This window comes from Carassius gibelio, chromosome A9 (genome assembly GCF_023724105.1).
Source record: "Carassius gibelio isolate Cgi1373 ecotype wild population from Czech Republic chromosome A9, carGib1.2-hapl.c, whole genome shotgun sequence".
In the NCBI taxonomy this organism is placed as follows: domain Eukaryota; kingdom Metazoa; phylum Chordata; class Actinopteri; order Cypriniformes; family Cyprinidae; genus Carassius; species Carassius gibelio.
In genome coordinates this window covers 15,973,657-15,998,940 of record NC_068379.1, presented here as the reverse complement: position 1 = coordinate 15,998,940, position 25,284 = coordinate 15,973,657, and the positions used below count along the sequence as shown (strand labels likewise).

Here is a 25,284-nt window from a genome sequence, read left to right as displayed (position 1 = left end):
CGGCATATTTAATTTCTGACAGGAATAAAAACGTGGCTGTGAGGCATGGAATGATGTTTAACCACATGTCAGTTAGCTGCGTTTAAGTTCAAATTTTAGGCCTCATTTGCGGCAAGGCACAAACCGCTTTGTCATATGTTAAATCCCCAACAGGTGCCGCCAAATATTTATATTTAGACATAGTCCTCAAAACGGTTGAACTTGGATTACGTCTGATTTGAATGTCACGCAATTTATGTAGACTGACTGCCAACGTAGGCTATTAAGAATGCGGTCGAAATTCACAAAGCTCCCTCTACACGAGGCCTACTTAAAATGAAATCAAACTTTACAAAAAGTATTTTCAATTAAACTTGATCTAATGAATGCAACGTTCATCTTCAAAAAAGAAAGTGAGATAAAATGGCTACAACTACAAATATTTAAGTACATTTACACTATGGGATAATGAGGTATAGCTGTACCTTAACACAATCAATCTTGGCGTGTAAATTATCATGGCAGTTGAAAAGCAGTAAAGAGGGATTGTCCATGTTTTCTGTCCGGGACGCCTCCTGGATGATGACGTCACGCAGCTTCTCCTACTGTACCAATAGTAATAGTATGTTCCTGCACAAGCGAGACGCGCGCTCACGGCAGCTGCACATAACGGTCCATACTCAAGAAACTGACCGCATCTTCCAAAAAGTAAGTATAATTTATATGTTTTGGCTTTTATCCCTTCCATCCGGCTTTCATCGATTAGTGGGATGTAACGTTAGCTCTGTTCGCGTCGCTATTTGCCACTGAGTTGCCACTTTTCTTGCTGAACTCACAAATGCTGTTTCTGAAACTTTAGCTCGAGTTATTTGTCCATTTTCGCCGTGTTTGACACTTGAAACTTGCTAGAAATTGGAGACTGTGTGAGTCTGTAGGTCTTCTGAATGTCTTCATCTGTTTACTGGAATTTCACAATCCGTTTCAACTTGTTCATCCAGCCACCGAGGACAGTATCTTATCTTACAAAGAATCTGAACTCACTGTTTCAAAGTGAAACAGTGAGTTTAGCCCTAGAAAACTTCATAAAGGCAAATGTCAGATAATGTCCTTTGCGCCCTAATTTAGACTGACCAATGTACCTGTAACCGATAAAAATTGTATCAGTTACAGGACTCAAACCTTCAGGAATCATCTCATGTCAAACTACTAAGTTCATCTTAAATAATATATACTAGCTCCGCATAATTAATGTTTAATTAAACAGGCTGAACAAGATTTTCTTCCTAATTTCTCCTCACAAGTCATCTACATTGGCCTATATTTTTTAGATATATGGGAAAAAAAATAAAAACGTGGTGCAGATGTTTTGAGCTCTGTCTGGAATGTACCATTCTTCAAAAAGTTTTTTTTTTTTTTTTTTAGGTTTTTATTATTATTATTATTCATTTATTTGGCACATTATTAAGCATTACTGTAGTATTTTAGCAGTTCATATTGTTTAAATATTGTATAAAGCCATGTCACCAAAAAGCAGCCGTCATGCTTCAAAACTGAATGCTCGTAAGGCAAGTTCAGTCCTGAAAATGTCCAATGATGCATAAAGGTCTTATGACATTATGACAATTAATTTAACAGTTAACACTGGGATTCTTTTGATGTCAATAGACCGGTATGTTCTGTCATACCCTGAAGGTGTTTGCTGAAATATGATTGTGCAATGGAAGTTTTGGGAAATGCAGCACATCCTTATTTTACAGGCTCTTCCTCTGTATTTCTGGGAAAAAAAGGTGGTACAATGAGTTTTTCACAGAGCAGATGCTGGAGCCCTATAAATACTCATTACTATTATTATTATTAATATTCCTGTAGCTCAACTGGTAGAGCATTGCGTTAGCAAGCAAGCAAGCGCAAAGTTGGAGGTTCGATTCCCTGGGAACACATGATAGGTAAAAATTGATAGCCTGAATGCACTGTAAGTCGCTTTGGATAAAAGCGTCTGCTAAATGCATACATTTATTCAATTTAAATTTAAATACTGTACACCATACTATTAATACTGTTACCATACTATTTTCAGAGACATTTGTCCATTTATGAAATAATAATAATAATAATAATAATGTTTACTCCATATTCATTTCTAGTAATATCTTTTATATAGTTATTTACAGAGCAGAACATGACTGCTACCCATTTGCTATATATATTTGCTAGATAGATAGATAGATAGATAGATAGATAGATAGATAGATAGATAGATAGATTGATAGAAATTTACTCCTTATGATGTACATCTGTGTGAACAGTTTCATAACATTGCATATGCAACTGTAACCCTGATCAATAAAGCAGCCTAAGTGGCTTTGCTTTTGTAGTTAGTAGTTTTATAATATGTCAGACTGTTGTGCATGAGACATTCCCAGTAGGCTACAGGTGGGCATTTTCTCTAAAGGCAATTCACTGTGTGTGCTTTCTTCCCCAAGGTGGTAGCCATAGAAACCATTGATGTGTATTGCTTTAGAGCCTTTATAGTTCATGATCAGACTTAAGAAGATGCCGAGTTTCACTCAAACACTATCCTACTCTTGATTACTAAAAGCCAGCAACGTTTGATCCTTAAGCTTTCATACTGCAAAGCAGCTCAGATGGAACTTCTATTAATAACTGAATAATTCAAACACTATGCACAATTTTTGAAGCAATCATTTGATATGTTACTGCACAAAAATAAAATAAATAGAAGTATAATAATTAACATAAAAGATAAACAAATGTAGCGACTTTGATTTCAGGCTATATGGGCAATTTATTGTGCAACCCTTCATAGAGACCAGGGCCTTTTATTCTCTGTTTATGTGCTAGAGGATATCATGAATAACGTAGACGTGTCTGGACAAGAGCAAATATTTCTGCCCTTATTAGCCTTCCTTCAAGACAAGTTGTGGCAAAGTGTAGGTTCTCTTAGGTTTAGGATAAGTGGGACGAGGCCATAAAACTGAAGTTTGCCTTATACATCTGATATAGACCAATATGGAAAGAGTTATAAAAGATACTTTACAATCTTACAGTGATTAAATTACTGATTAACTGAATGGAAAAGAATATATAAAGTCATCACAGCCAACAGCATATAATCCTTGTTGATGAATGCTTGTTCTGATCATTTCAGAAAAGGACTGATACAAAATTGTATTAGAATTTTTTTAATGTTTTTTTAGAAAATATTTGAGAACTAAAGATTTTTTTCAAGAATTAAACTTATGAATATTCTTATGAAGGTTTTTTTTTCATTTTCTTGAACTCATCTCTGTTTTTTAAATAGTGCAAACAATATATCAACAATATCAAATTTCCTTAAATACTATATTCTGCCGAAATAAAAAAGCAAACTTATAATGTTCTTTCACCTTTACTTTGTGACAGATGTTATGGAAGGCTATTGATTTCTCACACTGAAACAAACATGGGAAGAGAAACTTGAGACAAGAAGTGGAGTTTGGTAGAAATACACACCATGGCTGCCCATCGCATTCGATCAGCAAACAACAACACTGTGCTCCCTCGCTGCAGATCTGAGGGTGCACTTATTGATCTCAGTGAAGGAGTGCCAGAGGCCACCCTTACAGATGTTAAAGGTTTCCTTTCTTATTTTTACCTCACAGTCAGCATAGTGTTAGCTTTTAGTTTTAACCTCATTCACTTATTATTATTATTTTTTTTTACAGTGCCTTCAGCTAGTGCCTTACGACTGGATGCTACTGCCTCATTTGGAGCTGTCAGGGAAGTGATTGCCATTAAGGATTACTGTCCATCCAGCTTTACCACACTCAAATTCTCAAAGGGAGACTGTCTTTATGTTATAGACACATCGGGTGAAGAGTGGTGGTATGCACACAACAGTAAAGAGATGGGATATATCCCAGCTGCTTACGTTCAGCCGATCAATTATCGAGATTCCTCGTTCAGTGATAGCGGCATGATTGACAGCCTAAGTGACATTTCTGAGGGAGTGAAAGAAATGGATATCTCGGGGGAGTGGACAGGGTCCATCAAAACCACAGAATCTAGCAAAGACCATCCTTTTGTTAATAAACGGATGTCAACTAACCCTTTCCTAAATGGCACGCTGCAAGGTTCCCCTGACCAAAATAGCAACCAGAATTCTGCAAATGCTTTGTGTTTAGATAATCTCTCACCTCCAAACTCAAACAACAGCTCTACTATTAATATTAATGTCTTTGAAAGTGGGCTATTTGACACAAACAATATTAGCCCTTGCCCAAATTTTCGCAGGGACAATCCATTTTTTAGGAGTAAGCGTTGCTACAGCATGTCAGAACTGTCTGTCCTGCAGTCCCTGTCTGATGGGAATCAAGGTTCCTTGAGTTTTTTTAGTGGTTTGAAGTCTCCTAAACCTGAGCATTTTCAAAGTAGAGAGGATTTCAAAACGGCATGGCTAAATCACCGTAAACTTACACGATCCTGCCAAGATCTGGACTCCATTGAACAAAACCCAGGTTGGGGGCAAACCCAGCCAATAGAGACCGATATTGTGTGCAAACTGGACAGTTCTGGTGGTGCTGTGCAGCTACCAAACACCAGTATCAGTATATATATTCCTGAGGGTCACGTTACACCAGGTGAGACTCAACAGATATCACTGAAGGCCCTTCTGGATCCACCGTTGGAGCTTAACAATGATAGATGTACTACCGTAAGTCCAGTGGTAGAAGTAAAACTCAGTAACTTGGAAACCAAGACCCGGATCACTTTAGAGATGAAGGTGTCTGTTGTAGTAAAGATAGAGAGCCGCAAAACCACAGAGGTGGTGTGTGTGAGAAGCAACTTCAAGGAAGGTCCGTATGTCCCGATTCCACATGTATACATGTATGGAGACACAGTTCAAGTAACTCTGGACAATTTAGAGCCTTGCATGTATGTCTCTGTAGTTGCCCAATCACAAACGGTGGCCCCATACAGCACAGTCTGGGAACATGTCGTAAAAAAGGTCACTCTTGGGGTATATGGGCCAAAGCACATCCACCCATCATTCAGCACAGTAGTGGCCATTTTTGGTCATGACTGTGCCCCAAAGACATTGCTAGTGAGCGATGTAAAAAAGCACTTACAGTCAACTCCACCTGTCGTCCTCCAACTCTGGGGGAAACACCAGTTTGTACTAACAAAACCTCAAGACCTTCAGGTTGACATGTATTCGAACATGTCCAATTTTGATGTGAGAGCCAATGAAGATGCAAGAACCGTGAGGGGATTTCAGATCAAACTTGGCAAAGTGGCTCGCCTCATCTACTTGATCGCGGCACGTGATTCAACTGACATTTCAGACTTTACTTTGCGTATTCAGGTCAAGGATGATAAGGATTGTATCTTGGCCCAGTTCTGCGTTCAGACCCCAACTGCACCACCAAAAACAATTACAAGAAGCTCCGTTCAAAGGCGCTTCATAAAGAAAAAGGAAGTAAACAAAATCATACTGTCTCCTCTTGCACCGACCACAAAGTACCCTGTGTTTCAGGACAGACTAGTCAAAAACCTAAAATTTGCTAAGTTCCTGAAAACTGTTGCAAGACAGTCCAAAAGCCTATATTTGTTAGAGTATCTTAAAGGTGATGCAATGGCACTTTTGAGTGAGGAAAAAATAAAACTTAAAGGACATCTATGGACCAAAGAATGGTACATCGGATACTATCATGGAAGAATTGGGTTGGTGCATGCAAAAAACATTCTAATCATGGGAAAAGTGAAACCTGTTCATTTCAAAGGGCCTGATCTTACAACTACAATCCTATTAGAGCAGATCCTAAAGCCCTGCTTGTGCCTGACGTACATCTACGCATCAGTGCAGACAATACTGATGGAAAACGTGGCGAGTTGGAGAGTGTTTGCTGACGCTTTGGGTTACGTCAATCTGCCTCTGACACATTTCTGTCGGACAGAGCCAGAAAGTGAGCCTGAAAAGGTGGCTTCTGTTCTTGAGAAACTTAAGGAAGACTGCAATGCAGCTGAGGGCAATGAGAGGAAGTCTTTCCAGAAGGAGCTCATGAAGGTAAGCTTTGACACGGAGGTCAATCTTTCAACTAAACTTAGTTGTGTACTGAGAAAACCTTTAAAGAAACTAATTTAAAAAGGTATAAAGCGTGTTTATTTGATTAATTTATTGGAGGTTTTCTTAAAATTGACAAGCTGATAATAATTTTCTTGTAATGTTTGATAACTAATAAATGACCAATATGACTATTTCATTATATTTTGAGACTGGAGACTCAAAGCAAAGACCAAGTGCTAAAGATCTTAAAGTGCCACCTTATTTGCAGAAACCCTACCTGCTACACCCCCCCCCCCCCCCCCCCCCCCCAAAAAAAAAAAATATATATTATGATCAATATAGTGACCATTCCTATAAACTGACTGAAAATCTTTCAATCTCTCAAACAAAACCTTATCTCTCTCACTTGGTCTATGCTACGATGGTGGATAATATGCAGGTTTGTCTAGCTGTCACCTGCTTAAACCCCTTTGTGCCACTGTTTCAATAAACCATGATGTTAAAACTTTGTAAACAGGAACCTGAAGTAGGATGTTTCCCAGTGAAATATCAAATTGCATTTTAGCTACTTATTTTACAAACATTTAAATAAATCTGCTCTATGATGCATCAGTCATTCTGCAACAATCACCTAAAAGAAACCTCTCTGTATAAGAGAGAGCTGACACAGAAGATTATCTAAATAGCTCACACTGAAGATTATCAGACACTTAAATCATATACAGTACTGTGCAAAAGTCTTAGGCCACTAGTTTTTTTAACCAACAAAAAATGGTTTTAAGTCAGTTATTTCTATATTTTGCTGTAGTGTGTCAGTAGGAAATATCAGTTTACATTTCCAAAAATTATATTTCTGCCATTAAATGTAATAATCCAGTTAGATTCTTTTTTGGACAAAGTCTGACAACAGCCAGTGCTCCACACCGAGATCTGATCTCACCTTCCTCCATCCTGTCTGGAATAGCATGAAGAAACAGAATAAACTGAGACAGACTCAATCCAGAAGAACTTTGGTAATGTCTTCAAGACACAAGCTACAGTACTGTGCAAAGTTTTAGGCACTTGTGTAAAAATGCTGTAAAGTGAGGATGCTGTCAAAAAAAATTGAAAATCATGACATTTGCCGAGAATGGTAACCCATACTCAGAATTGGTGCTCAGCATTTAACCCATCCAAGTGCATACATACAGCAGTGAGTAGGGAACACACAAACACTGTGGACACACAACCGGAGCACAATTTTATTGTAAAATAAATATATTTTATTAATTCACTTCTATTAACTTAACTAAATTAAATCAACATTTGGTGTGACCACACTATGCGTTAAAAAAGCTTTTGTCCTAGGTGCACGCACATTGTTTTGTAGGTAGGTTTCTTGAAATATCTTAGATACATTGCCACAGTTCTTCTAAATTTAGTTTATCTCAGTTCTTTTTCTTCATGTTATTCCAGACAGTCTGGATGAAGGTGAGATCAGATCTCTGTATGGAGCACTGGCTGTTGTCAGACTCCTTATACAAACAAACATCTCACTAGATTATTACAATAATGGCACAAAAAAAAATGGAAAAGTAAACTGATATTTACTACTGACACACTACAGCAAAAGATAGAAATAATTAACTTAAAAAAAGAGAGTGAAAATGCTGGAAGAAGTGATTGCGTTGAAGGAGAATGTAAATTGTGCAGATGTTTGCATTTTTATTATTAACTTCTAGACAGAAATATCAAATATGTAGCAGGAGTCACACTAAACTACACAAACCCACTGGACCTACAAATCCATTGCCAGGAGATTGCTAACAGACATCTATCTGCAATTCTCTGCACATCTGTATAAAGAACTTGCATTTTCTGTATAGAGAAGAATTAGCATTTTAGAGCAATGGGTTCCCTCTGGAATTTATAAGGAGTTTTTGATTTATGAATAAAATGAGGTCTGTGGTTAACATTACATGAAGAGACCATCCTGTTTTGTTCTACAAAATAAATTACACACAGTCAAATGTGAATTTGAAACCAAGAAAATTCCCAAAAGAATCCAAGGTGAATTAGTCTTTCAGACTTGCCTACAAATTGACATGATGACTGAACAACATTAGAGAACTTTGTAATTCCGTTTTTAATCAGTAAAAGTTCCAGTTGTAATGCTGTCATGGTAAGCAGTTTTTTTATTTAAACATTTTTTTTTAGAATTTTTTTTTTATTCCTTAGTATCCTCCCTCCTTTAGCCTATTGTTAGAGCAGAAGAACTTCCCTGTATAGACTGTCAGTGATTTCTGACAATAGTTTATAAACAGAAGACTAAATGGTCAGCTTATACAAAAGGAAATCACGACGGACAGGCAAGAAGGGAAGATAATGAATTATAAGCACTATCATAAAATCAGATGTTAAAGAAGAGGAATTCAAGAGAAAAACATGTAAAGAATAAATCATTTTGTGCTCAACTGTCTTAATAATGTAAGATGCATCTTACTGTGATTATGTCTCAGGAGCTCTCAACAGTGATAAATCAAAAGCTAAGCAAGTGTCATGATTCTGCCCTCGTGTCCTTGATTTTTCCCTAGTCTTGAGGCAGGATCATGACAGACCCATGTTTTGTGTACAAGCACATGGCCTTGTCTTTGGGCCATGTGCTTGTGTTGTCTCGTTCCCTTGCCCCGCCCCCCTTGTTAACCTAGTCGTGTCTTGATTGTCCCATCTGTGCCACCTGTCGTGTCTTGATTGTTCCCCCTATTTAGATCTCCTAGTGTGTTCTGTCTTGCGTCGGTTCATTGTGATTTGTGATTGTTCCTCACCTGTGATTATACCCTGGTAACCCCTTTGAGATATTGTGTCCTGTATAACCGTGAGTGTTTACTCGTAGTTAGTGTTCTCTAGTTTTGAGTCTTTGTTTATCTTGTCTAATCAGTCCTGTTTAGTTATTTTGTATCTACCCTAGTCCTTGTTTCCCCCCTCGTGGGTTTTTGTTTTCCCTTTTTGTATTAATAAATCCTGTGTGTAACCCGATTCCTGTCTGCACCTGAGTTCCTCCCTTACCAAAACCCTGACAGAATGAACCGACCAAAAGGGAACTCAGCAGACAGGAGGCAATGCTGGATGTCATCAGCCAGCAAGCGGGATGGTTTTGAGGGCTCTCGCCTAGTGGTGTTCCGGGGGACCAGGGGAGGTCGCTCCGGAGCAAGCGGTCGAGAGGAGGAGCCACAGAGGTCCCCTCCACCTACCCACCTGCCAACGATTCCAGAGGGTCGTGTCCTGGCCGTAGCAACCCTGGGGGATCAGGCAAGTCCCTCCCAGAGCCCTGAGGCGCCTTCCACAGCCTGCAGTCTCCCCATGAAGCGAGGGAGACGATTGTCGTGGGAGTCAGCCTCGGAGGCGTCGGCGTCAGAGTCTGCCCTGCCCGAGACCGAACTTCCCCAACCCGTCTCTGTCCCAGCGGTGACCTCTGCACCGCGGCCTAGAAGGAAGAGGAGGAAGAACGGGTCTCCCGGTCCTGCGACTCTGTCGCCTCCTGCAGCGGTGAGCGTGCCCGAGCCAGCAGCGGTGAGAGCTGGCGTGCCCGTGCCAGCAACGGAGAGCGCTGGCGTGCCCGAGCCAGCAGCAGTGAGCGTGCCCGAGCCAGCAGCAGTGAGCGCTGGCGTGCCCGGGCCGGCAAGGAAGAGAGCTGTATGCAAGTCTGCAGTCGTGAGAGCGGAGGAGAGTGCCGCGGCCGACTCTGCAGCAAAGACTCTAGTACAGTCTGTCTCATCTCGTAAGGAGATGCCAATTATCCTAGCAGCTAAAGCCTTCTCAGATTATTTGTCTAGTCTTGTCCGGATCCTAGAAGTCCCCGTCAGTCCTGTCTTGTCCCCAGACCCTGTCCCCAGAAGTCCCGAGTGTCCAGCCGTTGTCTCCCCGTGTCCTGTTGTCCCCCCGAGCCCAGCTGATGTTGTCATGTGTCCCGTTGATGTAGCCCCGTGTCCCGTGAACGTTGCCCCGTGTTCCGTAGATGTCCCGTGTCCTGTTGTCTCCCCGTGTCCAGCTGTCGTCTCCCCGCATCCCGTAAGTGTTGCCCCGCGACCCGTGTCTGCTCCCGTCATGTCCTCTCTCAGTTGTCCAGAGACCCCTTCCCCCCCCCTCACCACCCATACCTGCCCGGACCCCTCGTCGTCAGCCTTCGGCCCGCCCTCCTAAGACTCCTGCCCCACCCACCCACCCTGGTCTGTCCCCCATGAACTTTGTGGTCCCGCCTCCTCCCCTTCCCTGTTTGTTTGTTTTTTTTTATTTGTCACCCTAACCCTGCCATTGTGTACTCATGTTTGCCTTTGTTGTTATTTGTCATGTCTTGTTGGTTTGTGTCTGTGTCCCAGTCTGTCATGTCAGTCATGTCCCGTGTTTGATGTTCCCTTGAGGAGCGTCTGGAAGCCGCTCCTTAAGGGAGGGGTTCTGTCATGATTCTGCCCTCGTGTCCTTGATTTTTCCCTAGTCTTGAGGCAGGATCATGACAGACCCATGTTTTGTGTACAAGCACATGGCCTTGTCTTTGGGCCATGTGCTTGTGTTGTCTCGTTCCCTTGCCCTGCCCCCCTTGTTAACCTAGTCGTGTCTTGATTGTCCCATCTGTGCCACCTGTCGTGTCTTGATTGTTCCCCCTATTTAGATCTCCTAGTGTGCTCTGTCTTGCGTCGGTTCATTGTGATTTGTGATTGTTCCTCACCTGTGATTATACCCTGGTAACCCCTTTGAGATATTGTGTCCTGTACAACCGTGAGTGTTTACTTGTAGTTAGTGTTCTCTAGTTTTGAGTCTTTGTTTATCTTGTCTAATCAGTCCTGTTTAGTTATTTTGTATCTGCCCTAGTCCTTGTTTTCCCCCTCGTGGGTTTTGTTTTCCCCTTTTTGTATTAATAAATCGTGTGTAACCCGATCCCTGTCTGCACTTGAGTTCCTCCCTTGCAAACCCTGACAGCAAGTGTGTGTGTACAGTGACTAATTCACAAATTATGTTTTATGTATTTAAAGATTTAATCTCAGATAAACTGATTTGCTCATGCAGGCTTTGGGTGTAATAAATTACAGTTTAAATTATGTAGTAGGTCAACATGGCAGATCATGACGCTAACAATTCTGGTAAATTAGAGTTCAAGGAAACTTGTAGCCTGAATTTACTGCAAGTTGCTTCGGATAAAGGTGTCTACCAAGTGCATAAATGTAAATTAGTAATATAAAGCAAAGTAAATGCCTTTTAATGTGTGGTTACAGAACAGTATAACTGAGGTATACCAAAGACTTTTTATAGTTGAAATTAATGAATCACTTTAGAACTTTAAATCTGCAAATAAACTTTTCTGTACCAAATTTAGCCAGGTTTACTAGGTACATTATGCAAAACGAATGTGTCGTTAGTCACAAAGAATATGCACACCAAAAAAAAGAAGAAAATCCTGGAGACAAGAGCCTCACAGCACCGAGGAAAGTCAAACATTTAAACAAACAATTGCTTTTTTGTGCAACTGCACAATTTTTTTTTTTTTTTTTGCATGTGCACTTGTTGATTTTGTCAAAAAACATTTTAGTCAAAAAAAAAAATTATAATGGACCTCAATTAAAAAGCCTCTCCTCTGAAATTGTTTGTTTTACTGCATTTTATTTTATTTGCAGTTATCTTGTTACTGATGCAGCATATTAATAGAAATGTACTTAGGTGTCTAAAGGAACAATGAAGAGAGCATTACAATGGAACCAGCTTTGTCATATTTGTGGGCAAAATATTGGAATGATCACAACAGCATTAAAATAATAATTTGCCTTTCTTATTGGATTTTAAAATGATAACAGAAACACTACTGCTAATTTCATTAATAGATGAACTTGAAGCTTCTACAGTAGTTCTGTTTGCCCCACTTTACTTCATTTAAGGCTTTACCAATTGGTTCAGGATTCTGTCAAAAGTCTGAGCAGGTCTATGAGCATGGTTTTGTTTGGCTTCCTATCACTTCCATGTTTCTGAAGGATTTACTTAAGTTCCTGACTGTGACAGGGGTCAAGGGTGAGACACCTCAGGAAACATGTATATTAAAAGCCTTATCTTTCTTTGGCTAATGCACACAATCAATGTGTACACAGTGTGATACATTCACACACAATATGCTTCTTTTTCACACAGTGACACTGTTAATGCTTGTACTACAGGTCAGGAGAAGAGTGAAAATCTTACTGATCATGATTCTTTTAGCACTGCTTAATGGACAAGTCAAAAACATACCTTCCTGTTTGTTTTTAGATCTAGCATTTTAATAAGAGGGAAACCATCCAAGACTCCCACTATTTCATTGCACTGTATTGAGCCAGACCTTTAACAGGTCTTCTGGGGCATCAGCGCTGTGTTCCTCCCCCTCTAAGCAGACTTCCTGTCATTCCAAACATTCCAAGCTATGGAACTGGAATCAGAGATTAGTAGGTTCAGGGTGTGTAACTTTTGTGGTTATGTGCACTTTAACATATTTGAGCATATTAAGAGTGCCTGCATTTTTTATTAATTTATATTTGGAAACTGATTTGAATTCAATGATGGCATGTGTATAAAGATTGATTCATTTCTTTCTTGTATATATCAAGCAAGTATAAATGTCGAATCTTATCTTCATCACATAACAGTTTCAGACATTTTGTAGATCAGTGAACATCATATACTCACTGAACATCATATATTCACAAGGCGCAGTGAACTTAAATCCTTATTCAGTTTTTTAAATGTCACGCCAATCTCTCAGGGGAGAAAAGAAGGTCACATTAATAAGACAGAACTCTTGCCAACAGAATGGCCAGATATTCTTCCCTAACATTTCCCTTGTCCAAGGGTCCCGGAGTCACTCTCATTATATTGTGCTCACAGGAGCATACACGTTGTTTCCTGCATATCGCCACATGTGGCCAGCTTGATGACTTGCTTTTGTATAAATTTACTGAGGTGGTGCTTAGAAAACCACTGACACTATCTCAGTTTTGTAGTTTGTGTTTTGGTGTACTCTTGTTGAAGTTTACTAAGAACAGGCTTTACTTTGCAACCACTTGGGGGGGCGCAGTATTTATAGTGTGAGATTGTGAAGGCAGATATCAACAATATACACAACTATACAAACTATTAATTTGATTTAATTAAGATTTTATTTGAAGTCTCTTAGCTAAAATTTCAGTGTCGTATATTTTAGGCATTTGAAGCAAATCTGGTGTAAATGAATTGTAACTAGGGATGCACGTGTATTAAAATTATAGTTGTGGCTGATATACTGCTAACTATTTTAGGGCTGGGCGATATATCTAACGATATGATCATGCGCATCTAGTCAGTAGATCTGGTTCCTTGATTACCGCTAAATCGCCATCACCTGCTTTTAATCGGAGCGGCATTTAATAGACAGAGCCGTAGATCACTTACAAGCTACGCAGTATCGCGTTCATTATCCCAGATGAAACGCCTTCGATAATGAACGTGATATTGCGTATTGTCAGTGATCTACGGCTCTGTCTATTAAATGCAGCTCCATTTAAAAGCAGGTGATGGCGATTTAGCGGTAATCACAAAACCAGATTTACTGACTAGATGCACATTCTCATATCGTTAGATATATCGCCCAGCCCTAGTTATAGCTGATGTAATAGCCAACAAATGGTAACAATTGAAATTCTTAAATTCTTCCCAATTCTCTAAATTAGGCTAAAACACTTTAAACTAAAAACCGATAGTTTTATATGTTAAAAGATAATTTTGGCATGACAACATTATAACTTACATTATGAAAAATGTGTGCTGAGCGATATACGTGGTATACGTTCTGAAAGAATTTGCACTGGGTTTATAAAAGCTGTTTTAATGCATGTTTGAGATGAGTTTTTGTTGCATTTACACTGGTTACACAATGCTGGTTTGTTTACAATCAGGGAAACACTTATTCTCTGCTGTGCCATTAGCACCACCTGCTGTCAGAGAGTGATTTTCCATTCTCGTGCAGCCTGCCTGCTGTTTTTGTTTTGTGTAGTTGCTTTATGTAGCATAATTTCACAAAGCTATGGTCAGATGAATTAGTTTTTGCTCTAAATTGTGAAATTATACAATCTAATTGCAATCAAATCTGTTAATGCTACATGTAGCATCTCTGTTTGGATAGTGATTATAATGCAGTGATTCTAAATTTCTTTCATGCATTCTGACTCATATAAAGGCACAGTCAGGGAAACCAAACCAACTGTGAAAGATTTTTGGTTAAACCGCCCAGCACTATAAAAAATTATTATTAAATTGTAAAATTAAGATTTAATACATTTAGGAATATTTCATCAAAAAATTAAAATTCTGTTAACATTTACTCACCCTCATGTCATTCCAAATCTTTATGACTTTCTTTTTAAAGCTGCAGTCGGTAACTTTTGACGCTCTAGCGGTTAATAAACATAACTGCTTGCGTCTTGCGGAAGAACATTGTAGCCGGAACTACTTCTCTCTCTCAAGAATCACAAAGGTACTGGGGTACCCCCGAAGCAATCTAAAATAGTCTGAATATAAACACTTATTATAGGTGCACACTAGTGATTCAGGACAAGCCAAAAACACGGTTTGGAAAATGGATTCATGGTGTACTCGCTTATTATATACATTTTTCTACATTTTGAACACAAACAAAGTTACGGACCGCAGCTCTGATTGGTTGTTTCTTACCGGGAGTGGTGTATTTCTGCAAATGGCAATAGGACCACTGGGAGGAGCCAGAGGAGCTTGATTTTTTCTCATATTCTACTGTCAGGACATAATGACAGGTTTAACAAATATGTAAAAAATATATTTTTACAAAAGTTACCTACTGCAGCTTTAAGAATGAAAGTCAAAGAGATCCAATGTGGTTTCAGACCCCAGTGATTTTCATTGTATCGGTAACAGCTGAAACCATCTTCAAAATAGCTTCTTTTAAGAAAGTAAGTCATACAGGTTTGGAAAAACATCAGGGTGAGTAAATGAAAGAATTTTGGGTATCCCTTTAACAGTGTTATTAAATCATAAAAAGTGCTAGATGATCCCAAAAGTAAAAAAAAAAGAAAAGAAAAGAAAGCACAATTAAACATCCAAAAAAAGCCAATATCTACCAATAAAATTAAATAAAAATCCCATATTTTGTGCATTCCAAACTATAACCAGTATTACATATGCTTAGACCTCTCCCTGAAGTCATACTTCTGAGTGGGAATTATTAGTAATCATTATCTATAATTTTTTACATTACAAAACTGGCATGTGGGGATTCAAACATGTAGCATTATAAAAATTTTGACTACTAACACAGTGACATAAAGCTGAGATATAAACTTTGCATTACTCGTGGTGTAACTGTATATCTGTCATTCAGGGTCTTCTGAAGATGGACTGTCAGGGCCTGGTGGCACGGCTGATTGTGGACTTCGTACTGTTGACTACAGCTGTGGAGGTGGCGGGTCGCTGGAGGGAGCTTGCTGAGAGACTTGCTAAAGTGTCCCAGCACCAGATGGAAGCATATGAAGCTCCACACAGAGACAGCAGGGGACAACTGGATAGTGAGGTAAAACAAACACTTAAAGCATTATTATGATGATTATGCTTATGCTTATGACCTGGCTTAGATTGTAGAGGAGTGACCGTACAGACAACTGTGTAAACAAAACACAGAGAAGGTAAACATCAAGTTAAGCAAAATATTGACCAAATAGATATGGAATGTTAAATCCTCTAAATTATAAAAATGAGTGAGGTGTGAGAGAAAGAAACTTACACTTAAAACTGGCATTTAAAAACTGGATTTTTATTTCAATTACAGGAAAGCCACAAGTCATGTCTATAGTGTTTTGTGTCCAGCTCAGAAGGGGAACCTAAATGTTCTACCAATAATTGATGAGATTATGAGCTTCCTCTTGCACTTACGGGTTTATGGTATTTGTACACGTCCACTCTAAAGGAGAGCATACAGATTGTGTAGAAAGTATTTTTAGGGAACAAAATTCAGGGCATCTTAATGTCACATTCATGCAGGTTTACATGTCAAACTCAAATGAATTTATACTGTTCTGTTTTGTAAAGGCCATGTGGAAACCTGCCTTTGACTTCCTGGTCACATGGGCAGCCCAGATCGGGGACAGTTACAGGGATGTGATTCAGGAACTTCACACTGGATTGGACAAAATGAAGAACCCCATCACCAAGCACTGGAGGCACATCACAGGTTCCCTCATACTAGTCAACTGTCTGGATCTCCTACGGAGCAATGCTTTCAGCCCCTGCTCTCAAGATGACTGTGCCATATAAAGACTGCCTACATCACCTGACTTTTACAAGACCCAGATACACCTGGTTTCACCTGATTTATTGTTAAAAGCACTTTGCACAATAGATTTGTTAGCTGTGGTGTTGTTGCACAGTAAATTGAACCAAATTACTGAAAAGTGTATTGCTGATGTTATAATACAAGCAAAGGTCTCTATCTCGTGTAAAACGCTAATGTAAAATAAAATATGATTGTTCAGATTTTTTTTTAATCATTGCATATCATCATGATTTTATACATGTACATTTTGTTCAGTAATAATGTAACAACCTTTCTCTTTTGTTTTAAGTATTATTTTGTAATGCCACTGTATGCTAAACTGCCTTTTTTACTTTGCTCTAAGTGTCTGCTGTTTATGTTTTTCAGATATAAGTTACCTAATGTTTTTATAAGTGAGAGTAAATGTTAGACTGAAAGGTAAAATGGACAAATAAAACCTTATCGTCTTAATAAAGAGACACCAGAATTATTAGTGAGTAATATATAATGATATCACTTTTATTTCACCTTTACATAAAAAAAAAACTCATCAGCACAAGTCCTATAACTAAAGCATCTAATCTTCAGCTTACAGAAATTAAAATAATTACTAAATTAAAATGTGCCAAATATATATGAAGATATCATTCCAGCACTTTAGTTACTAAAGATTAGAGTAAAAAAATTAAGTCCATATGATTGTGATGCTAATTCCAAACAGCACATGCATGGTTCATAACAAGTCGTTTTATTATTTATTATTATTATTTGTTTGTTCTTATTTGAATTAAGAACAAACTGCACATTATAATCATAACTTTTAATTTGTTGTTGCAAGTGATGTCCCATATAAATTCGGCTGAACACTTTGTAGATGTGTAGATGTCATATCCTTGATACGTTGATAGGATGAATTTGTATGATAAAACTGACTCCAATAAAATATATTAAACTGGTTGCAGTCAAAGTACAACACTGAACATTATTTTAAGTGAAGTATTCTTGCTGTGCCCAATAAGAGTTTTACAAACCTACTTGCTATGTGTGAATTCCAGTCTTCTCACTCCAGCATAATATTTCTCACTGCTTGACAGGATCTCCCAACAAAAATTATGACCAGTGTAAACAGTCATCTCTGTGGGTCTTACAAAAATATGCTTACATCTTACCCTACTCTAGACAAAGGCATGCAGGCAGCATTTTTCATATCACAAGCCTTTCATCAGTGCCGTCTCTCACTCTTTGGGGGATCCCACAACTACTGACAAGTGTGTGTGTTTGTGTGTAAAATATAATGTAAAATATAACATTTGTGGCCAACTATGTAGATTTTATACAGTTTTTAACTGGTGTTCCAAAGATACAGCCAAGCAAGTGTGTGTGTATCAATGTGTCTGTGTTTGCTGTGATATGCCTTAAATAAACTGTGTTCTTTCTTGGGTCAGTGAGTGCTTACATTTTTTCTCCTCAGTTCTTTTGAAGACGACAAAGACAAATGGCTTGCCTCAGCACAGTGCTTTATTTTTCTTTCTCTCCATGCTAATGCTAAAAAAAGAATAGTGTTCTGAAATAGTCTATAAATTTTAAGATTTCAATTAGAGCAGTCAATGACTGAATGTTGCATTCTGAGTCATTTTAACTGCCTAAATAGATCAAGGGGAAACTAAATAAGGCCAATAATCATTCCCAGTCATTTATCATCTAAAATTTCAATTACACATCTACCATCTAGAGGACAAACAGTTAATATAAAGGACAAAGTTTTACTCAGTGTAAAGAAAGTCCCTCTAAACATCCCAATATAACATATATATTTTTGACAAAGTTAGCAAATGATGATTGTATAATATCTAGAAACCTCACATTAACGATTGTCATATGATAAGACGTCTGTGAGTTTTTGATCAATATATATCAACTCAGCGCCTAAACATTTTGGTTAAACGGATGGAGACCACAACTGCATCTGACATCACATTTAACTGAATACAAGTAAATTCATTAATACTGAGTATAATTTAAAAGCATTAATAGTAAATTAAATAGTTATGTACTAATGTAACAAGCAAATGATGTACTCAGTCTAGTCTTTACAGTACATCTTAGAAAAGGTTCATCAAAGCACCTTAAACATGCTAGGTTCTAATATGAACCTTTTTCCACAACAAAGGTTCTAAAAATAACTGCCAAATAACCAGTGGATCATTATAGAACCTTTAAGTTCAACTTTAAACCTTTTTGATAGCTAGAAGTTCATATTTGCACTTTAAAGTTCTTTAAAGGTTCAATCTCTTCTAAGAGTGTAGCTGAGTAAATTCTTGTAACTTTTCAACATGTGATAGGCCTATTTACCTCAGTACTCCTTTGTTTAATAGTAACAGCACTGACCATTGGTTTTGACTACTTTAAATTACTTTTCCTATAGTAAAAACTGGATATAGAAGAAAAAAAATGTGTATGTACTATGGACGCCAGGTGGCGATATATATCAAAAAATAGCCACAAAGTAAGCCAGAGATGACTGAAATTAAATGAGAAATAGAAAAGATTTCAGTCAGACGATTTACCAAACTGCCTTAGACACGCAGTTATTATGCTTTTTTAAGGATTTCAGATGAGAAGTGGAAATATTAGCAGCTTATTATAATGATTTCAGGAAGGTGTGAAAATGCGTGTCTAAAAAGTTTTTTTTTTTGTTAAGTTTTTTTTACGTGTTACAAGACAAATTTCGTTGACGAAGCCTAGTTTCTGGACGAATTGCCTCCCATCTTCCACGAAAACTAGAGAACTCTGTAACCTGTGCACAAACTGCTGAGGGGAGCTGTGTGGAAAGCCATTTTAACATTTAATCCGTTAAACTATACAACTAATTATATTACTGTTACTTGAACTTATTTTTATTACTTCAGTATAATTTTCAATATTGCTATAGGCAAAGCCCACTAACAATAATTTCAAAACTATCCCCAGCCTGCATGTGACTGACCTTCAACTTTGAAACACGGTTGAAATGTCAAGTTGTTGTTTCAACGTTAATACAACTTTAATGTTCAAGTTCAAGTTCAAGTCTGCTTTATTGTCAATTTCCACATGTACAGTACAAACATACAGATAATCGAAATTGCGTTACTCTCAGACTCCGGTGCATAGAGAAAACATTAACATTAAAGCCTAAAAAATAACTAGATCAAATATAAAATGTAGATACAACTATACAATAAGGGAATGATAAAAAAAGACATATAATAAAAATAAAAGTTAAAAATAAAGTTAAATAAAGCAGCGCAAGGTAAATGACAGATATAGTGCAAATCAATGAAGTGAACAACAGTGCAGTTAAAATATTTTTTTAGTAAAAAAAAAAAAAAATCACTTATTAAAAATATCTTAAGTCTGATTAAAGTGACAAGTGACCAAGAGCAGTTATTTAACTGACTGATGAGGTAGTGGAATGACGTCAGTTCCATGCCGAATGAGGTAGTGAGCGGTGAGTGAGCAGACCAATGCTGCTCAAGTGACTAGTGCATGTCATCATATAATTAGTGGGGGGGGGGGGGTTCATAGTTCAGTGGTGCCTGGGGAAGAAGAGGGGAGGGAGTTCAGCTTCCTGACAGCCTGGTGGATGAAGCTGTCCTTCAGTCTGCTGGTCCTGGCCTGGAGACTCCGCAGTCTCCTCCCTGATGGTAGCAGGCTGAAGAAGCTGTGTGATGGGTGGGTGGGATCACCTGTGATGCAGAGGGCTTTGCGGATGAGACGTGTTCCATAAATGTCCTGGAGGGAGGGGAGAGAGACACCAATGATCTTCTCAGCTGCTCTCACTATGCGTTGCAGAGTCTTTCGGCATGACGCGTTGCAGGCGCCATACCACACAGTGATGCAGCTCGACAGAATGCTCTCAATGGTGCCTCTTTAGAAGGTGTACATGATGGGGGGCGGGGCTCTGGCTCTTCTCAGTTTGCGGAGGAAGTAGAGATGCTGTTGTGATTTCTTGGCCAGTGCTGAATGGTTGATCAACTACACTAATCAGCAAGGTTACAATGGGGCTAATAAAGGAACACATTCTTTTCACTACTCCCATAGTGTATGATAGTAGAAAATGTATATGTTTTATTGAACATTGATGGAACAACTAATGTTTGATAAAAATACTTTAGCTAAAGTAATACTCTAAAACGTAATATTGTTTGTACTTTTGGTTAGTTAGTTTTAAGAATACAACAACAACAACAACAACAACAAAAAAAACAATTTAAAGGAAATCCCATATAGCTTTGTAGTTATAACAATAAATATGATTTGTTTCACTATATGGCGAAGGTTTTTAAGGTGGACACAAAACGAATATTTAATTGTTAAGTGATAATTGGCTTTATTATTGGAAAATAAAAAGATAGGCAGGGCAACAACTTTTTAGTTGAAGGAATAAATAGTTTGCCATAAGAGGGGTTTGTTTTTTTCAGTTTCACACGAAATGCGGGCGGAGTTTCTCCAGTGTGATGAGCAGCTGCTTGCTTCCATTCATTACCATATACTCGCTCGCTTGTGTCCATCACCGATCGCTTGAGTAAGTGCCCTCATGCTTAAAAGAGATCTCTGATCACATTCATTCATCGCTGATGAGGACGAGCTCCTGGAGAGACTGAACGCTGAGCCGTCAGAAGGAATTTCCAGCAGTTTGTGGTGGGGAATATTGATGTGAGCGGTTACTGCGGAGACTCTCCGCTCATAGAGGAGTGTTTACCGAGCAGATCTCACGGGCACTGCAATGATCGCTCCATCACATCCACTCTGAATTTGGTCGAGTCGCTGGTGCCGACGGGGGCTGCATTGGTTATACCCCTACTGACGAGGAGATCAAAATGGGGAACAGTTTCTCCAACATATCTGCGTTTCAGTCCCTCCATATAGTGATGCTTGGCTTGGACTCTGCAGGGAAAACAACCGTCCTCTACAGGCTGAAATTCAACGAGTTTGTCAACACTGTGCCTACGATAGGATTCAACACGGAAAAAATCAAATTGAGTAACGGCACGGCCAAAGGATTAAGCTGTCATTTCTGGGACGTTGGTGGGCAGGAGAAACTCCGGCCCTTGTGGAAATCTTACAGTAGGTGCACGGATGGCATTATTTATGTGGTGGACTCTGTAGACGTGGATCGACTGGAGGAGGCCAAGACGGAGCTGCATAAAGTGACCAAATTCGCTGAAAACCAAGGAACGCCGCTCTTAGTAATAGCTAATAAACAGGACCTGCCGAGATCTCTGTCTGTGGCGGATATAGAGAAGCAGCTGGCGCTCCAGGAGCTCACGCCTGCAACCACCTACCACATCCAACCGGCCTGTGCCATAATAGGCGATGGGCTTCATGAAGGCATGGACAAACTGTACGAAATGATAGTCAAACGACGAAAAAGCCTCAAACAGAAGAAAAAGCGGTGACTCTCTACAAAGCCTCCACCTGCCTTTTTCCATTGCTTATGGCCTGAGTCACTGGATTTGCCATTTCAACATTGCACTGCTGACATTCATCTGAACGGTTGTTGTTTGTTGTTGAGGTGGATTTATGTTGCATGTAATCTTGATGGCGCAGGTGAACCAAAATGGAAAAAACTAAATGGAAACAATTTGTTAAAAGGGCTGGTCCCCTATTAAGCTGCCATTAATTTGCATAGTCTGGTCATCAGTTTGAAGGAGTTCTCTACTGAATCACTGTGAAAAATGCTGTAAGATGTCATGGAATGCATGATATCTTATTTTGACTCTTATGGAGCATCGAGAGAACTGCTGAGGACATTGTCAAGAACTGTAGCTTCAAAATCCCAGAATGAAATTGGGGTGTGAGGACCTTGTAATTCACAAAATTACTGTAACTTCACTGGGTATGAAGTCTCGTGAAGACATCTCGATTCACAGGAACTCTGAAGAACTCAAGTGATTGACTGGGCATTGCCTGGGACACAGTCCACTTCTAAGCACTTTTTTTTCTTACCAGATAGTAGCTAGTGTACAACACTGTCGATCAGATAATAGACTGTCAGTGTATTACAAAGTCGAGATGAATCCTGAACTATTTTTCAATTAAAATGTGTGTTATTGCAAAACAAACATCTTATCTCATGTTCTTTATCACGAAGATCTGAGGGTTGAAGGTATTTATGGTGATTGCAGCTGTATCATGGATGAATCTCTCACCAGTGTTCTAGGATCATTAGAAAATTGTACAAGTATGAACTAAACATTTGGGCTTTTTCAGGTTCTGTTAAAGAGGATGTAGTTTTGAGTTTTCCAAGCTTTCTGTAAACACTGAAAGAAGCCATAAAGCAACCGACTGTTGAATTTTCAATTGAGCTAGCTTGGGTGTTTTACCTTCAGCACAATTGAATTGAAAGGACTCAATTTTATCTACATTCATCTTATGGTTTCCTACCAAAACAAATATATTTAACTTACTTTTTGTGCATAAATTTTGTGTTTGGATAGCCATGCCATCTTTGTTATTTAAGCTTAAGTTAATAAGCCCCCTTTCCAGCCATGCTGACAATGGTGTCTTTCTATCCCATATAGCCTAACTCTAGGGTTTCATCCCAAGAGGAGAGAGATGGTCAGTCAATACAAAACCCCCATTTAAAAAACCTGTCTGGTCACTTACAACCACAATTATAGTGAACGGTTGTGGGCTTGCCTGAAATTTCTGAATTTGACCAAATTTCCAGGGAATAATTACATATGTTAACATTATATGTGTTTGTTTTTTGAATGTGGTCTTTATTCATTACACTCAAACATCAAACCAAAGTCACACTAAAATATATACTGTATATAAGTTTAATGATACCTTTTTTGTAACAAACTGAAAAAAAAAATATTCAAAAGCCTTATTTAAGGGGGTATTTGGTAAGAGTAATTTGTCATGATTTGATATGCGAGGTGATAAGAGCCTCACTATGCATGAAACTTTGATGAAGATCAGATTTCACATGGGGCTTTTGTGGAGACAGAAGGCAATTCCCTGAGCACCTCCAAATGGACAGCAGAAGATGATGCCATAATGAGGTCATCAAGGCAATCTTTACATTTGTCTTGTCTAATAAAGACTAACCTAACAACTAACTTTCGCAATTAAAGTTCAGTACCATGTTATATATTCATAGTGAATTAACAGTATCCAGTATATGACATATTTAAAAGAATCTATGATGTGGATGGGAGGAATGTTTACTCAAAAATGTATAGTATTTTAAATGCAATGTTCAATATATTGGGATATATTCGAGTCAATTAGGATTAAACAGACCTTCATAAAGACAGAAACAGGTCAGCACTTATGAGGTCAGCAAAAACCCCGTTAACAGAACTTTTGCAGAGATTTCAGGCAAGATGTATTCTTAATAGCTACTATCTTGGACACACATGATAAAACCATATAGGATTTCCCCTAACAAAGACTGGAACGGTGCCAAAAATAAGAAAAATGCCACACACTCTCACATTTCTATTCTGAATGTTAACTAAAACTGTTGCCAGAACAAACAATTGTTCTGAATATGGTTTAAAGCAAAAAAATAAATAAATGTCAAACTCAGTCAAAATCAAAAGAAAGCTAAAGATTGTTTAAGAACATTTGAGATTTTCTAAATGTGGGTATGCTCTAAGGAGTGTGTTTCTAAGTGTGTGGTCATTCACACATTGAACATGCTGATGGTCTTTATTCTCAGCTGCAGTTTCTGTTGGATCTTTTATATATATATATATATATATATATATATATATATATACAGATATTTTATATATATATATATATATATATATATATATATATATATATATATTAATTAATTAATTATATATATATAAAACAATTGGATCTTTTATATATATATATATATATATATATATACAGATATTTTATATATATATATATATATATATATATATATATATATATATATATATATATATATATATATATTAATTAATTAATTATATATATATAAAAGATCCAACAGAAACTGCAGCTGAGAATAAAGCAGCAAGCTAGTATGTATATAAAAATTCACATTAAGCAGCCCATTTTGCCCCCTTAGTCCTCTTGTCAGTCAAATGCATACTTCTGCCCCATATGTGTAAATTGTGCTTAGACTGGAGGGCCTTGAAAGAAAGTGTGAGATGTGAGTGAGAGATCTACGGAGGAGGGGAAAGCTGTTTACATTTCCCTAGAGAGGGGGATGGGGACAGAGCCGCATAATGGCTGAGTGTCTGTGCTTTGGACAGGGGTTTGTGGCTGGAAATCTCCAGGATCCTTGAGGGAATATAGCCCAACAGAAAGAAGAAACCTTCAGTAAATGGCTGCAAATCAATGTCTGTGTCCTCCCTCTCATGGGAGAGAGAAGTACAGAATGAGAGCCACAATCATCAGGCCTGCAGTACCATAATTCAAGTATCAAGAAGCGTTATTGGCATTTAGCATTATTAAAGCATTATAAAAGCAAGTGTGTGCAAAAATACTCAATCTAACAGTCTCTAAATGGCATGTTTTATCATGGTTTTAACTGAATGTCAGTACAGTGTCAGTAGAGCTGCAGAAAACAGTGTCAAAAAGTCTGAACAAGCATTAACAATCCTTAAACAAAAAAAGATGTCAAACCACTTATTATGTCCTTTATCTTCTTAAGCTCTGCAGGTGTGGAGTCTCCCACTGGATTTAGGGTCAGGTCACCCTCTTTTCCCAACATGCTTGACTGCACATGCAGGGGCGGTTGTGTGATTCTGTGTAGAGGTTGTACAGTGCTTATTTATTATCCAATACCATAAGCGACAAATGTATCAGATTATCTGAAAAAAAAAAAAAAAAAAAAAAAAAATATATATATATATATATATATATATATATATATATATATATATATATATATATATATATATATATATAT

At 38.1% G+C, this 25,284-nt stretch overlaps 2 protein-coding genes across 2 annotated transcripts; both read left to right on the top strand.

The window, feature by feature from the left end:
• The first annotated feature begins 580 nt into the window (after positions 1–580).
• On the top strand, positions 581–17,316 carry LOC128019731 (SH3 domain-binding protein 4-like). The gene is made up of 5 exons (XM_052605900.1): positions 581–687; positions 3,403–3,614; positions 3,705–6,046; positions 15,429–15,617; positions 16,133–17,316. Exons 2-5 carry the CDS (start codon positions 3,494–3,496, stop codon positions 16,355–16,357), a joined length of 2,877 nt encoding a protein of 958 aa, XP_052461860.1. The 5' UTR covers positions 581–687; positions 3,403–3,493; the 3' UTR covers positions 16,358–17,316.
• Positions 17,317–20,845: 3,529 nt separating this feature from the next.
• LOC128019753 (ADP-ribosylation factor-like protein 4C) lies at positions 20,846–22,459 on the top strand. The gene has a single exon (XM_052605953.1). It carries the CDS (start codon positions 21,215–21,217, stop codon positions 21,791–21,793), a length of 579 nt encoding a protein of 192 aa, XP_052461913.1. The 5' UTR covers positions 20,846–21,214; the 3' UTR covers positions 21,794–22,459.
• The last annotated feature ends 2,825 nt before the right edge of the window (positions 22,460–25,284 follow it).